A 16,560-nucleotide genomic window follows, 5' to 3' on the forward strand; every position below is an offset into this window, starting at 1 on the left:
GCTTAATATTCAATATCTCCCATCTGACACGCACTTAACTGTAAATGCTACTAGTAGACATGAAATGTTCTTAAGGTTGATCTTAAAGGATGACTTGCATTATGCTATTTTGCTTTCAGCTTCCTTACTAGGGATGATTTTGACATAACTAGGTTAGGAAAAAAAAAAAAAAGGAAACCAGAATTTATGTATGAAGACAAAAGACACGAGGCCTGTAAGTTACAGAAGACTAGTTCCTATAGATAGCCCAGATTAAAGCAAAAGAATCTGTACTGTAAAATTCTTCTATACCCTGCTAGTCAGTTCAGTATTATCTGACACAAAATATTTATGCTGAAAAGGCTGAGATACCTGGACTCCCTGGTTTACCAGTCACAGTGTTTGGAGGCAGAGGTCGTCTTCGCATTTGTGTAGGCTTGACAGGAGGTACAGGAGGATGCTGAGGGCCAGGTGATGTAGTTACTGAATGACATTAAAAGACAGTGTTATTAATTATTTAACATCAAATTCCATGAAATCAGAAACCCATTGCAAGTTATATTCTGACTTCTCAAACAATGTTTCATGTCTGATTTAGTATCAAAAGCAGAGAGGTGAGGTTAGGAGCTGAAATGAGTTGTACTTTCAGTCTTAAATTCTTTGGGAAGTGTGTGCCATGAAGTTTTAAACCAAGTTTACACCGAAAAAATGTAGCTCCTTTGGGATTTTGTACATTTGTTTCAGTGATTCATTTTCTGTGTTGTTACTCATTTCTGTCAATGGTAAGTTTTTGGCAGCCAACAGGATACTTCTTCCCACAATAAATACCACCTCAGTGTACTTGGAAACATCTTCAGTATCCTACTCAAAATTTCTGATCTTTTGTACTAACTGATAAAAGTGGTCACCCTCAGCTTAAAGCAAAAAATGTAGCAAAAAGGCAATTATCATTAGGGACACACTATCCTATGCTGTTCAAAAGTGAAAAATTTAAAAAGTCACTTTCACTTCATGCACTGACATGGCTAGAGATGGTTATTGTGTTAGAAACTCCTGAAGCACCCAACTAGGTTGTTTCAAAGAGCAGTTCCAGCCAATATCTATTAAATTTATCTGGTAATTTTGACAGTGAGGTGTGAAAGGAAAACCTAAGCCTCTTAATTCATGCTTACAAAACATTTTACTATATTTTCCAGGCAATTATAAAGGATTTTTTTATACAAAGGAAAGGCAAAAGAAGAGTTTTCTTCCATTATTCACCCTTGCACTTCTTTCCTTAAGAAAAAAACAGGAGATATGTGTAACACATTTATGTAACAAAAGACTTTTTGTACCTAACAGGGGAGAATCCTCAAGAGTAATATCATTCTTATTACGCTGCCAATGTCAACAAATATGTAAGCTGCCTGATATTGAGTTACTGGCTACACAGAGCACCTTGGGCCCTACATATCAAACCTTAGGTTACCCTAATAGAGTGACTGTGGGCAAGAAGGGAGCAGATCCAAAGATTCTTTTGTGAGAGCCTTTTTAGAAATACAATATACAAGCAGGAACATCTCCATCTTTCTCTGTTCCTTTTTCCTTTTGGACTTGTGCAGTCACTTATAAAACATATTTTTTTTAAATCCCTCAGATCAAGACAGGAAATAATGCTCTATCTAATTCAGGAAGAGGTAATGATTTGAAAATAACAGTTATAGGTTTCATATTCATTCTTAATCCCTAAATGGAGATAAAAAAATGTGCATAAAGACCTGAAAAAGGATAATAAATCTCTGTATATATAAGTCACCATACCCTAGATACTACTACATGGTAATATCCATAACTAATTTTCCCCCTGTCCATATTTAGGGAATGGGATTCTCTGAGATATTTGTAGGGTAAAAACGTCCAAGTATTGACTTGACTTGGTTTCTGTTATATCTTCTGAACAACACAACTGCAACAGTTACATGCAAGCAAAAACATCACATTCAGTAGACTGTGTCACAGTCGAATCTACTATACTGCATTCTGGAAAACCAAAAATGCTTACTCTTCCCTTCTACAACTTCCACAATAATTTGGGTGATGGTCTATGATGCTCTGAAATCTAATTAACAATGTGTGGAGACTGATCTTATAAATTAGGACACACAATGGAATTTAGGAATTTTGTGATAACATAGATTCTTGCGAGGACAGTGGCACGGTGAACTATCAGGATTTTTTTAACTTCAGACGTTCTTTGGTGGACCGGGAATGTATTTCCTTGACTCTGTCACTCTTCATGAAAAAGGAGGGCATGCAGTCTCTTAGGACAGACTTTTAACACATCAAGCTTAATTCTTGTGTGCTGTAACCTATCTTTTTCATTTCTCATAAGTAGCATAAATGTAAATTTTTCAGTTAACACACACTAAGATTTCAGAAAAAGTAAATGTATTTAGAAGCAAAGTCAAATACTGGCTAGCTTATAGAAATATCTGATTAATCAGTCTCACCTCTTTGCCTGGCAAGATCACGGAGCAGAACCTATGTCAAAGCATATAGATGACAGGGAGGTGATTAGAGACAGCCAATATGGCTTCACAAGGGCAAATCATGCCTGACTAATCTGGTGGTGGCTTTTTACGGTGAAGTGACTCTGTTGGTGGATAAAGGAAGAGCAACTGATGTCACTTATCTTGATTTCTGCAAGGCCTCTGACACTGTACCCCACAACATCCTTGTCAATAAATTGGAGAAATATGAGTTTGATGGATGAACTATTCAATGGAAAAGGAATTGGCTAGACAGCCCCATATAAAGACTTGCTGTCAATGACTCCACATCCAAATGTAGATCAGTAGTAAGTGGTGTTCCTCAGGGGTCTGTACTGGGACCAGTGCTGTTTAACATCTTTATTGATGACAGACAGTGGGATCGAGTGCACCCTCAGCAGTTTGCTGATGACACCAAGCTGTGTGGTGCGGTCAACATGCTGGAGGGAAGGGATGTGCCATCCAGAGGGACCTGGACAGGCTGGAGAGGTGGGACCGTGCAAACCTCATGGAGGTCAACAAGGCCAAGTGCAAGGTCCTGCACATGGGTTGGGGCAATCACCGGTCTCAGTACAGGCTAGGTGACAGATGAATTTAGAACAACCCTGCAGAGAAGAACGTGGGGATGTTGGTAGGTGAAAAATTAGATATAAGTCAGAAGTGTGTGCTTGAAGCCCAGAAAGCCAACTGGGCTGCATCAAAAGAAGTGTGGCCAGCAGGTCGAGGGAGGGGATTCTCCCTCGGAGTAGACTCTGCTCTTGTGAGACCTCACCTGGAGTACTGCATCCAGTTCTAGGGACTTCAGTACAAGAAAGACATGGACCTGCTTGAGAGGGTCCAGAGGAGGCCACAAAAATGATCAGAGGGCTGGAACATCTCTCCTATGAAGAAAGTCTAGAGAGTTTGGGTTGTGTAGGCTGGAGAAGAGAAGGCTCCAGTGAGACCTCATTGCAACATTCAGTACTTAAAGGGGGCTTATATGGAGAGAAACTTTTTATCAGGGCCTGTAGTGATAGGACAAGAGGTAACAGTTTTAAACTAAAAGAGGGTAGATTTAGATTAAATATAAGGAAGAAATCCTTTACGGTGAGGGTGGTGAGGCACTGGAACAGGCTGCTCAGAGAAGCTGTGGCTGCCCCCTCCCTGGAAGTGTTCAAGGCCAGGTTGGACGGGGCTTTGAGCAACCTGGTCTAGTGGAAGGTGTTCCTGCCCGTGGCAAGGAGGGGTTGGAACTATTTAAAGGTTCCTTCCAAACCAAACCATTCTATGTTTCTTTAACTTTGAATTTTGATATACATATTAGTACCTCATGAAAAGAGCTGAGATCACAGAAGTATACAATAAAATTATGAAACAGTAGTAGCTAACTTCACAACCATACCAAACTGTCTTTTATGACTACAGTTCAAGGTATTGGCTTACTTCAAGATCTAAGATCTTAACTTTAAGCATCTAATGTCATGAGTAAAAGCAGATGTAGATGTTCCTTCAAATCTATGTGCATAAAAAAACCTTCTAGTCTCTGCAAATCACAAGCTGGATTTACTTAAGTACACACCACTGCCCGACATACAGTATCAAAAAATGCAGAGTGCCATCCTTGTTTTCAGTTTACAGTCTGCATCCAGCTACTACTAATAGTATATCACACTGGACTTAATCTTTGCAAAGTACAATCTTCAGATTGAATAAACTTTAAAATGATAAAACATCAGAACTCATCTGTCAAGATAGGCTCTTGTCTTTGCGCAGGCAAATTATGTGCAAAGGAAATTCAACAGGGCTTACAAGCAAACAGCAATTTGTAAGTTAGAGGCATATCTTTGTATCTGTGTTTTTAAAGGAAAACCTAACTAAAAAGAGCAGCTGCAGCTAAATAGTAAATCCAAGGGTAAAACCAAAAAAGATTTTATTTTCCGTCCGTTCTTATGCCAGTAAAAAAGCACAGCTAAAACAAGCTCTATTCTTGGTTATGCTTATGAAACAAAGAATTTCTCTGCATGTAAGGGTGTTAACATGTTTGTATGTATGTTTATGCATATAATTGTGGCATACAAACACACTCTATACTATAGTTTTTCAGTCAAAACAGAAAATTTCTAAGAAGCTGATTAGAAAACGAGAAGTCTATTTTTGAAGGCCTGTTTAGGGAAGCTGTTTTTCAGTAAAAATATTTTAATTGTTTTGAAAATATGATTGCAAGACTTGAAAGAAAAGTAAAACTGACAAGCCTGTTACAGTACATGTAAAAAAACCCTGTAACCTTATTTACTCCACTTTGTTATTCTGCTTTAAGCCTAAAGTTCTGATTTTCCCAACAATCCTAATATTCAACAAAACCTTCTCATAAATAGGAGGACAATTTGGTTATGCATTCACCTTCTTCTCCCTTGCTGTGTAGAAACTATTAGTATGAAAAAAATGCTTACAGTATTGTTTGATCATAAGGATACAACACTGGTAGTGGTAATTTTTAACATATAGCATATGTTAGTGACTAGGTAGTGACCATGAAATAGTCTTATTTTTATCTTAGTTGCATCCTGAAGCCAAGAGAAGGTGTATTGATGAGAATGACTAAGAATTATTTTCTCTTCTTAGTGGAGGTGCTTTTCGTGTAGGAAAGGCGGTGTTTTGATTTTTCATAACTGTTAAAATTTGCTATGTTGTCTTCTTTTATTAACCTTACCAGAAATTGGCTTTTCCCAGGTATCACTATATTCCAAAGGTTTTTCCACATCCACACCAATTTGCCTGGCAATATCCTCAGGTGTATATACATCATCTGTGAAACAAAGGAAATTAAATAAGAATTTGCAGTGAAGTACCAAGTCATGGAATACTTGTATATTGCATATGTTCAAACTCTAGCTAACACTAAGTGCAAAACTGACATATATGGTCCACCTATGTTTTTACCGATAACTCAGTGATACCTGTTGCCTTCCTATTCAAGTAAGTAGAAAGTGATCTGCATCTAGAGAGTCTGCAATTTAATTTTAAACATTCATTGAAAACAGTATATTTGGAAAGAGAGAATAAATAAGATTAAGAGATAACAGAAACCAAGATTATATGTGGAAAGATGAGTACAGAAAACATTTTAGTTTTTCAGTATAAATTCAGAATAAAATGCCCATTCTTTCTTGCAGAGGGCAAAGTTCTCCATCTCCCCAAAATAACGGTTATCCTCCATATTGAATGGCTAGAGCAATTCTGAACCAAACATAGACCATATTTGGAGTACTGGAGGCAAAGTGTACATAAAATTCAGTTTGTATATAAAAGAAAATCCTACTTAAGAGTTATATAAACACATTTAAAATAAAACATGAACTAAATGGCATTAAAAAGATCAACACAACTGCTCCTGGTACAGAACAACGCTTTCACATGCTGATATTTATAGGACAGCCAGATTGTTAAATTAATATGCTTTCCCTATACAAAATAAGTGTATTTACTTTATAAAAACTCTCTATATGGTAGAGTGAGAAGATGCATTGTAATTTCATCATGTTTGTGGGGAAAAAAAAAAAGTCACTCTCATGACATAAGAAAAAAACCCTGAGAGTTAATGTATTTAAAAAAAAAAATCTCAAAATTAAATTAATTATCAAATTCTAACCCTATTCCAACATGATCTAAACACTTCAACCAAATATTTCATAGGTTTATTATCTGGTGTGCAATTTGTTTTGGGATTAAACTAGTATTTTAACAGCATGAAGCAGATAATTTTTCAATTATTTTACTATTTGGCTATTCTTGCTAGGCATACCTTCAGAATCCACACCATAGTGTGGACATGTTAAACTATTTACTTAGGATTAAAATAATGAGACTTGTAGTAAGCTGGGAACAGGACATAGGTCACCTTGTCCCTGTGACTAAAATTCCTAAACACATCATGTGGTTTTATATAACTGCAATTTGTCTTCAGGTAACTAAAGTGGTTAACTAGATCTTCATATGTAATGCTAATCAGTGTTTCATGTCAATGGTGTTCAAGGAAGAAGAGGCATGAGAAGACCAACACCAGCTTTAAAAAGAAAAATAATCTTTTAGACCACAGGTCACAGTCAGAGTATATTTAGTTTCCTAGCTTCATCTTACAATAAACACATCAACAAAATGTAGTAGCACATGGACTAAATTACACTAAATCACCCAAGTATCCATTACAAGTCTAATTTAGTTTTGCATCTTACAGTATCTACAGAAAAACCTGCCTTTATCCTGCTCCTTACAATCTAATTTAGAAAAACGATCTTTTATGATCGTATACATTCTAGATGGAAGAAGTGATTTTTTTTTTTCAGAAACTGGCACTGTTGTTCTGCTATTAATAAAGTAGTAGTAAGCCAAAGTTTCACTGAAAAAGCTGATCAAACCACAACACTTCCTTGTTAACAAAATCTCCCTCTTGAATGTTTCAATTCACTTTAAAGTTACATAAAAGTTGGTGTTTTCACACAAGGGACCTACATTATCAAACAGCATGCTGTATTTATCATAGCATTTGTCTTATGCTAGCTAATGAAACTTGCTTTTATTATAACCATTTCGACTTACCACATTCATCCAAACTTTTAACAGATTGAGAATAGATGTATTACTTGCATGTGTGTTTGTGCCTTCCTCTGTCTTTCTTCCTGGAAATATTCACAGGGTCTGGAACACCTTAAAACTAACCACTGCATCTTTAATAGCAGGAATACCATTAGAAGAGTGAATCATTTTAAGGGAAGAACTGGAAATAGTGCCCTTGATAAAACAAACTGAAATACCTTAATACTTGAGTTTCTTTAGAACCTGGCTATACACCCATGGTTTCAAAAATAAAACAAAAATAGAACACAAAGTTAACGGCCATTATAATGAAAACCAAATATCTTTCCTTCACAAAGGAAATGGAAATGTTGCTCAAAATTGGCTTGCTGAAGGTTGTCTGGAAGCTTAATAGATCAGAAGCAGTTTTTAAATGGTTAGGATTAAATAAAAAAAAAACCTGAATAAGTAACATACACTAAGACAAATACAAAAAGCCATCTCAATAAAATGATATTCTAGAGAAAACAGCTAAAACATGGTAGAAAACTAAAAGGAATGTTAGTCATGAGGCAGCAATCCCTGCCTCTTTCCCACAGTCAACTGTACCAGCTGGCACTACAGCTAGCCAGGAGACTGAAAAGCCTGCCAGGAAACCAGCCACAATCCTGTGTGCTGCTGCTGGAAAAAACAAATTCCACTGCTTATCATCTGGGCCCTGCATCTGCCAAGCACACTCTGCATGGGGTGAAACATCTTGCACTGATGCTAATGAGCACAATCAGGAAGACGAACTGGAGTACATTCAACAGCAGGGCCAGCCCAGCAAGGACTTAAAAGATCCATACTGGTCTTCAAACAACAAAGTATCCATGGCGTTTCAGTAAATGCGCTCTTCTTCAGAGAAAGAAAAAATGATGTAATGTCTGTAATTTCAGGTAAGCCTGAAAACCTGTTGCAGTCCAGTTAAGGATTCTGATTAGCTTAGATCAGAAGTTAAGGATTCTGATAAGCTAACCACAAAAAATAACATACCATTTTCTTAATGGAAGAAACAAACTTCCCCACACCCAAAAATCATCTGGATATCTTAAAATGTTATAATTTCTCTAAGATATCACCTACTGAAAAATAAATTTTTCTGTCTTTGCTCAGCTGGTAAGATCTAGGGTTCCAGGTTAGCAGAGTTGTATCTTCTAAATCTCTTCTGCAGACTTGGGAATTCTGTTTGCAATATGTAATTGGGAGAGATACAGAAGATTTCTTTAACTGATTACCTGAACTCTCTTGCTGTGTGAAATGACTTTTGTGAGCACAGACACTCCATTTGTCACAACACTGTGATATACCTGCTTTACAGAAGACAGAATTTCACTTACTGATCATCAAGGAAAATAGACTGAAAAGCTGTGAAAAGCTGCAGTCCTCTCTCAACATGTCACAAATGTACAAAATTCATTTGTGATTTCTCTACACTTCTGAGAAGAAAGGTGCAGGCTCACAGAAAGATATAAATGAGTTGCTATGTCAGCAGGGTTGGAGGCACAAAGAAATGGACAGTAGATAATAACTTAAGCTCTTCCTTAGTACTTTGGACACCAGGTTTAACTTAAAGGGCTTACTTGGCAGGACACAAAATCTAGATAACAGACATCTTCAGGACATTTTTTTAACTTAGAGAAAAAAGACTTATGTAACTGAGCAATGGAAAATATTACTAGAAGTATCATTTTCCAGAAGAATTCTAAGAGAAGGTACTTATTCGCCTGTGAGTACACACAGCATGCACAACAATAGTCTTGTGATGATTTTTTTACATCAACTACCACAACGAAGCTCTAGTTCTTCCTGGCAGCTGCTATAAAGACATGGAAATAATGACAACCAGTGGGCACTCCAACAGGAGCGTTTAAAATAAGATTGCTTAAACCAATACTTCAGCAGTCACCTGAAACAGCGTTAAGCACAATAAACTACATTTAACAACTTACATGTCTACTATTATGTTTATACTGCTGATTTACTTAGCGTGCATTTCTTTTTTTCTTCTTTTTAATCTACAAATACCACTGCCAAGGTTACTACTATATGGAAGAAGGGAAAAGCTTAATATACTGTCTAACATAACTGTGTATTCGTGCATAATTTCATAACGTGCTTTCAAAAGCCACCTACTCCCGGACATCTGTGTGCATCCTGCCTCTTTTGGTAATCAGACATTACAAAGCTCACTTATAAGCAGACTGCCAACACAAGCAGAGAACAAAACTTTCTGACTCACAACTACTGCCTTTGGTTGTTTAATACTGTAACTGTCTCTGATGTCCTGGAATTTGATGGGTTTATTTCATTTACCAGAAGGACTATGACAGGTCAAAGAGCACACACCTCCAACGAAGGTATCCACTCTGTATGTAATACAGACGAGCACGTCATGTTCTAGACTGGCTATTTTAATTCAATTCAAATACACAACCGTCTCTTCTAAGGTTTTGTCATTTCTAAAAACATGGTGGGCTTCTCAAAATTATGTACAGGAATGAGTAGCTCAAGTCATATTAAGGTCAACAACAGGTATTAAGTTGCCAAAGACACTTTGGAAATCCCAGTACAGAGTATAATTACACAGTCATAAAAAGGAACGTGTAGAGTAGATGGTATGTTACTCAGATTATCCTAACCTAGCCAGCACAGAACAACAGTATGAGAGAGCAGCACTGTTAGTAGTGGATGAACAGCCAAAAGTTTGCTTTGAATATGTGCACTATTTATTTATATTGTTTATTATTTTAAACTTGCATTATTGATGAAGAATCCCCAAATTCTGTATTTAATTAACCAATGGCTGTATTAAAAAAACCCAACAGTATTTGATTGACATAATAAATTAATGTTTTATTAAATAAAAACATGGATTCATTATGAACTAGCACTGACAGCATTACTTTGATGCAATGGAAAAATCAAGTACAATTGAAAAAGGATAAATGATTTTTCCCCCAACCAAACGAGTATTTTGAATAAATCTTTCTGGTTAGGGATGTATGTATCTGTGTGTGTAAAGATGTGTAAATTGAAGTGACAGTTCTCACCCTACTCTATCATCCATCAACTTGGAACTTTTTCGGTGCTGAAGTATTCAAGCCTGAATACCATATCGTCTGAACACCACATAGTCTGAATATGAGTAAGTCCCACATGAACACACAACATGCATAGCTAATAGTTATCAAGACACCTGGCTCTAAGGCTTTCTGACTTGGACCTATCATCTAGTAAACAGTAGCCACATAATAATCTACCTGTAAGTTTACACTGACTGTCAGTATAATTTCATAATGACACTCTGTAATTATACAGTATGACAAATAGCAGCAATTACATACAGTACTCTTAGGAATTAACTTCTATAATCAAACACAATGAAATATTTTTCAGGGCTCAAGATGATTTGAGGAAGTCACACTCCTGTCTTTTACCAGTAAGTTAAAAAAAACCCCAAAACTGCAGCTCTACCTGTTGTTGGCACAATCCACTTTGGCAGTCCAGGTGCTTTTGTTCTAGATGGTGCCAGTGTGGTTTTACTAAGAGCTGTGAGAGAGTTGAAAAGAAAAAAGAAGAAAAAAGAAAAAAGTTCAATGAGAAGAAAACCCCAAAGACTTTTATGTGATGCCAACAATTCCACATTACAGATGAAAAAGTAATACTTGCTGTGATGATACAGACAGTTTTGGTTTCTTTTCTTCCGACTTGGAAAGGCTTTACATCTATACTGATTTATTGAAAGAAAAGTACCCATTTTTTCCAGCAACACTTAAAGTCCCACTGAGAATAGGTGAAATTAACTACTTAATTAATCCCCTCCCCAACCCAAATTTCATAAACAATTATTACCAGGTGTGGTCTGTGATTTATCAGATGGCTTTGGTCTTGCAGAAGTGAGACGTGTTTTATGAGGTGCTAAAAGAAACAAGGTTCAGTTTAAATGTTATATGTAAAAAGAACACCGATAGTGCAGTGTGATTTGCCAGAAAAAAGGTCCATGCATCAATGCGATACAGCAAAATGGACATATGAGAATTCTATGAGTTCCAATCCAAAATGCACGCTGAAAATGCTAGTTTCTTTAGTGGTCAGATGACTCCATCATGCAGTCTGACCCATTACATTCATGTTTAGGTTTAGGAAAAGATATAAAATATTTTCAGCCAGTTACCCAACTGTATATGGATACAGAGTTAGCTCTGCAAGGTATCCATGGCCTTAAGACATTTAATTAGGTTCTGTAAAAAACAAACAAACAAAAAACCTCAAAATAAAACACCAAACTGAACCCCCCCCAATCAAATATTCATATAAAAACATGAAACATTAAAATATTGCTGAGAAAACAACTGGAGGCATTCAATGCAGACACTGTGTAGGGCAGTTGAAGTATAGTGTCATCATCAAGGTTAAAATCAGAAGCCTACAACCTTTTCTTATTGTCACCTTTCACTTGCCAAATAATTTTGGTATTTTAGTTGTTACAGAATCTGTGTGAATCACACTGAAAGCTGAAATCGTAAGCAGTAGTCACTGTCATCTTGTGCCAAATTATCAACTTCTGTATCTCAAATTTTTAAATAAATAGAGCTAGGTATTTGGAATTCAAATCTAATAACCATTTTATCCACAACACTTAATCCAGTCTCTCTGAAGTGTCAGAGAAAATACTTATGCAGGAAATAACATATTACTCATTTTTGACATTTACATTTGGGAAAAGTTTTAGACATGTAGATTTAGTATTTTGTAAGGAAAAAGGTGGAAGTCAACTACTTTATGTTTGCAACACTATACATCTGAAGATCCAATACACAGCACTACTACTATTTAAAAGCTTCATATCATCATTGAGGCAATACTGATTAAACCTTGATTTTCAGAGCAATGAACAAAAAATATTTGATAAGGGAGAAAAAACAGATTTTCATGTTATATATTTGAAATAGTTTTAAAGGTAATAATGAACAGACTATTAAACCTTAAACCGTGCTGATTTTATGTAAGATCTACAGATTCTCAATGCAACAACTTAAGAAAATCCCCCAAATTACCTGTATGGAACCGTGGAATTTCAGTTGCTAGAGTGGTTTTGGGCTTGGGTGAAATCTGGTACGTTTCGTTGGGAACTGAAAGTGGAGATACTATTGCTTATCAAATGCAAATTATTTCCTTTTAAACACAAGACACCACAGGTAGAAAGGAAATTCAATCTGTCTTTGTGCAGACCACAAACAAAAAGAGTCAGTGCTAGAAACCTGGCTGCAAAACATGCTTTTATGCAGATAAAAGACTTTTCAAGACTGGGAAGATATATATCATTAGTAAGTCAGACAAAAGAAGACAAGATGATCAGGTAATGCCTTTTTATACAACTCTTCAGCCTTGTACATGAAGTACTTATTTCTAGAAAGAATTGCATGAAAGAAAAAAATGGCTGGAAAATTAAAACCAGCAACATTCTGTAAATGCACTGGAATGTGACTAACAAATGAAGATGACAAAGATATATTAAGGTATTTCTGTTGATTAAAGTATAAGTTTAGCCATATAGCAAAAGCAGAGAAAGTAAAGTCTTATGAAAAATAAACTGACATAATATTCTCATTACCCAAAGTCATTTTGGACCCATCAACAACATGAACTGTTATAAGGTTAATTGATCCCAGGTGTGTTGCCCTTGGAGCTACAAGAAATAAAACATTGTTCTGTGAGAAGTGAAATTAAAGAAGTTGGATTTCATTAAGGATCCATGTCCTTTGTTTCCTAAAAACCTATCTACACATCTGCTAAGACAATTTTAACAGACATGAGACAGACATGTGTTCTGATTAGTCTGGATGCATTTTCATGCTGACAGCCAGACAGTGCAACTATTCTGCTGGGCTCCCACTAACTTCAGAACAAACGCCCTAAAGGTGGATTTCTGACAGCCTTTGGTCTTTCTCACGCGGTGTATATTAATTTGCACTTCCGTAAAATATTTCCAAGAGCTTGTAGTAAACGTATTTATCTTTCAGACATTCTTCCCTCATGCAATTTTGATTGAATTTAGTGAAAGATATCCAAGTTACTGGATGAAAGGGAGAGACTGACAGGCAGAGGCACATACTACATGTCTCTGTCTTTCAGAAATAAGGTTAAAATGTGGAAGCTGGAAAGTAACCTACTTGCTAGCATAAACGGCAGTGGCTAAATAGTGCCATTTGTTTTTAACAACTTTCCTAACAATACTTTAATTGGCATATACATCATTATAATGATTTAAAATATAACAGGAAAAGAATAAACCTATAAAGTCTGTTTTCTAAAATTATTTGACTAAAACTGACTTTGCAGTGGTACCAAAACATGGCACTTAGTTAACTATGACATGATTGGAAATAGCTCTTATTCAACAGACTTAGAATCTAACCTGATTACTTAACAGAAACCTTTTCAAAATAATGTGTTTAGAAAATATTTTTTTTTCCTGGACTCTTCAGTTTTATTTTCATAGTAATATATATGTATAGGTCTTGAATGAATAGGGCCTCTGCTTAAATTTTTTGGGGCTATATAAAATGGGCTAGAAGTCTAAGGGGAAAAAAAAGGGGGGAATGATAAAACTACTCATTAACCTATTTGCCTAAAACTAAAATATCAGTTTGGAGGTTAGATCAGAGAGTAAGAAAGATTAGGAGCTTTCTTGTAGTCATGTTGTCACTTTCTCCTAACATTTTTTTTTTCCTCCCATAACCTTCATACCTAGTAATTTTTATGGAAATAGTTCACACCCAGGGCAAAGCTGAGGTATCATCATCCTTCATTATAACTATGCAACCCTAAATCTACTGTAGTTACTGCAAAAATCACTGGTAGGAAGAAGATACCTATACTCTTAGCATCAAACTATCTTGGACTGAGATTCTGTAACCTGAGTTTCAAAATTACTTGAGAAATTGAAGCAAAAGTATTTAGGGTAATAAAATTCTCCCAAAGAAAAGAACTTAGTGATACTGGCTACAGCAGTATATTTTTATTAAAGTTAATAGAATTCATCACATTTTTAATGGCTATTACCCACCCATTCAACAAACGAATGTTAAAAACCCCAACTATCTTAACTTCTGCTCTCCATGGAAACTGATGAAATTCTTGCACATTCTCTTTGATATAACATATTAACATACTCTGAGCTGAGCAATGATACTAATTTCTGTCTACATATCACGCCTGTCACATGACTGCAGTACTGGATGACAGCAGAAAGTGTGACTAAGGCGCTGCCCCAATAACACTTTTAAAGTTACAAACTTTAAATTACCAGGTTTAGTCTGTGGTACTTCTGGCCCAACAGATGTTTTGGGTTTGGAAGGAATGAGCAGTGTTTCTCTTGGAGCTAAAAGAAAAGGAAAAAGATTATTATTGTATTCTTCTGGAGTCACAATCCAATGCCATATTTAGCCCCTAGAAAATGCATGCCTCAAATGCCTGAAAAAAATACAATAACAATTCCATGGCTTTCTGGAAGCTGAAACAAAATGACTATTCAAAACACAGAAAAGTTCTAGCACTGTGCTGTAGAATAATTTGAGTTAGTGGCTAAAATTCTTCCTCTAAAAGAAAAATAAGACCACTGAGTTTGGTTGGATATCTGACAAATACAGGCTTCTGACCAGACATGAGCTGTAAGCTATTTCTGCTTTACTTCTAGGATAGAACTGAGACTCATCTGTATTAAGAAACATGCATGTGTGTAAGCAGAATGAAGGATGGCGGAATGATGTTACAAAAAATACCACACCAGAGCACGTTCTCCAGAAATTTCTCCATTGAAAAATTAAAAATACCTGCATCTTAACTTTAAGGAAACTTATTTACCCATTGTCGCCCTTGAATGCTCAGTGGTAGTAGAAGATTTTGTAATAATTGGTTGTGGAGTTGTCTGAGGTATTGCTGTTAAGGAGAAAATGTGAAGAATCTTAGAATATTAAACTGTAATAGAAACAAAGTAGCATTTGCACTATTTCTAAAACTTTCAAAATGACCCAAACTAAAGAGTAGCAGGATATCTTAAAAATCAACTGCTGATAGATATCATTATCTATTAACTTCTCCTATACATTCCTTCTATAACAAAAATGGGAAGGGACACAGCCCACTGCAACTATTTTTAAGACTACTTTGTTTCAGTATAGCACATGATGTAGAAGCACAATGCAAAGGAGCTCTGTTGCATTTTATGGATTTAAAAAAAAAAAAAAGTACTCACAGAGAAGCATCTCTGATTATCAGGAAGTAATCAGAGAGAAGTCAGTCTATCTAGCCACTGAAATACTACATTTTAGTCATTGTTTTCTATGTAATAGAAAGGAGGAAAAACATTTTTGATGTTATACTACAAATCCTCTATTATTTTCCGTGTAGTTTTAGCATATTTTGGATTGACTGACTTAAGTGTAATGCATTTGTTTCAGCACAAAACCAGCTATGAGTAATTCCATTAAAAAGTGCAAAGCCTGAGGCTAAGGAAAAGAATGATTAAACACAAACACACAAAATTAAAAGAATGGCTCCATTACCAGGTTTGGTGTGTGGCACTCTTGGTTTTTCAGATGTTTTTGGTTTGGTATGAATGAACTGTTTCTCAGTTGGAGCTGAAATAAAAACAAACAGCACCCGGAACAATAATTGAAAAAACACACTGCTTTCATAGTACACAAGGAACATAAGTACTATTTTATCTGTCATAAGGCAAATTATGCAACGGTAAAGCTGAAAATCAATCAGTTGGAATTCCTGCAAAGAAAGGAAAACAAATTAAATGGCCACTGACACAAACAGACATCCCCAAAATTATATACAAATTTGTAGCTTTGGATGAAGCAGTGAAGAATATAGTCATGAACAGTATACAGTAAATAGACAGTAGCAGCCTACATCTTCCACATCTGCCATACATATCTGAGGGCACAATCTATTTTTTCAGTGGATCCTTCATATCAGACTTGATTTGTAACTTCTTTGTTCTTATGTGGGAACTATTCAATCTTGTTATCTTCATACTGTTCAGTTAAAAATTCTTGCCATGTAGGAATTATTTAACGGAAAAGGTTATCTTAGCACTTGCTAGTCTGTACTCCACACCAATGTGAGAGGTCCTCAAAACATCTGCCTTAGTCTGTGCATTCTTCATCTCCCTTGCTCTGAAGAGCCATTTTCTGCATATGAATATTGCATCACGTAGATGTGTATGACAGGGCACATAAACTTCATAAATCTATATAAAGAGATACCAAATGAATGCTAACCTAAGTATGAATGCATATAGGGAATATATATTAAAATAGAAACATGATGAGAAGCATTTTTCATTTCCTATTCCTCAAAAAGAAAAAACATAGCTCGAAGATTATTAAATGGCTATTAATACTTCATGAATGATACTATTTCACTCCTAGAAAATCATGGTCAA

At 35.8% G+C, this 16,560-nt stretch overlaps 1 protein-coding gene across 1 annotated transcript in view; it reads right to left on the bottom strand.

The window, feature by feature from the left end:
• ABI3BP (ABI family member 3 binding protein) overlaps positions 1–16,560 on the bottom strand; it is a 167,139-nt gene that overhangs the window by 38,133 nt on the left and 112,446 nt on the right. Inside the window, 9 exon segments of the mRNA XM_074860753.1 lie at positions 352–462; positions 5,197–5,292; positions 10,575–10,649; positions 10,953–11,018; positions 12,158–12,232; positions 12,715–12,789; positions 14,410–14,484; positions 14,967–15,041; positions 15,668–15,742. Of these exon segments, the coding sequence (XP_074716854.1) occupies positions 352–462; positions 5,197–5,292; positions 10,575–10,649; positions 10,953–11,018; positions 12,158–12,232; positions 12,715–12,789; positions 14,410–14,484; positions 14,967–15,041; positions 15,668–15,742 (723 nt within the window).

Source organism: Strix uralensis, chromosome 2 (genome assembly GCF_047716275.1).
Source record: "Strix uralensis isolate ZFMK-TIS-50842 chromosome 2, bStrUra1, whole genome shotgun sequence".
Classification (NCBI taxonomy): Eukaryota; Metazoa; Chordata; class Aves; order Strigiformes; family Strigidae; genus Strix; species Strix uralensis.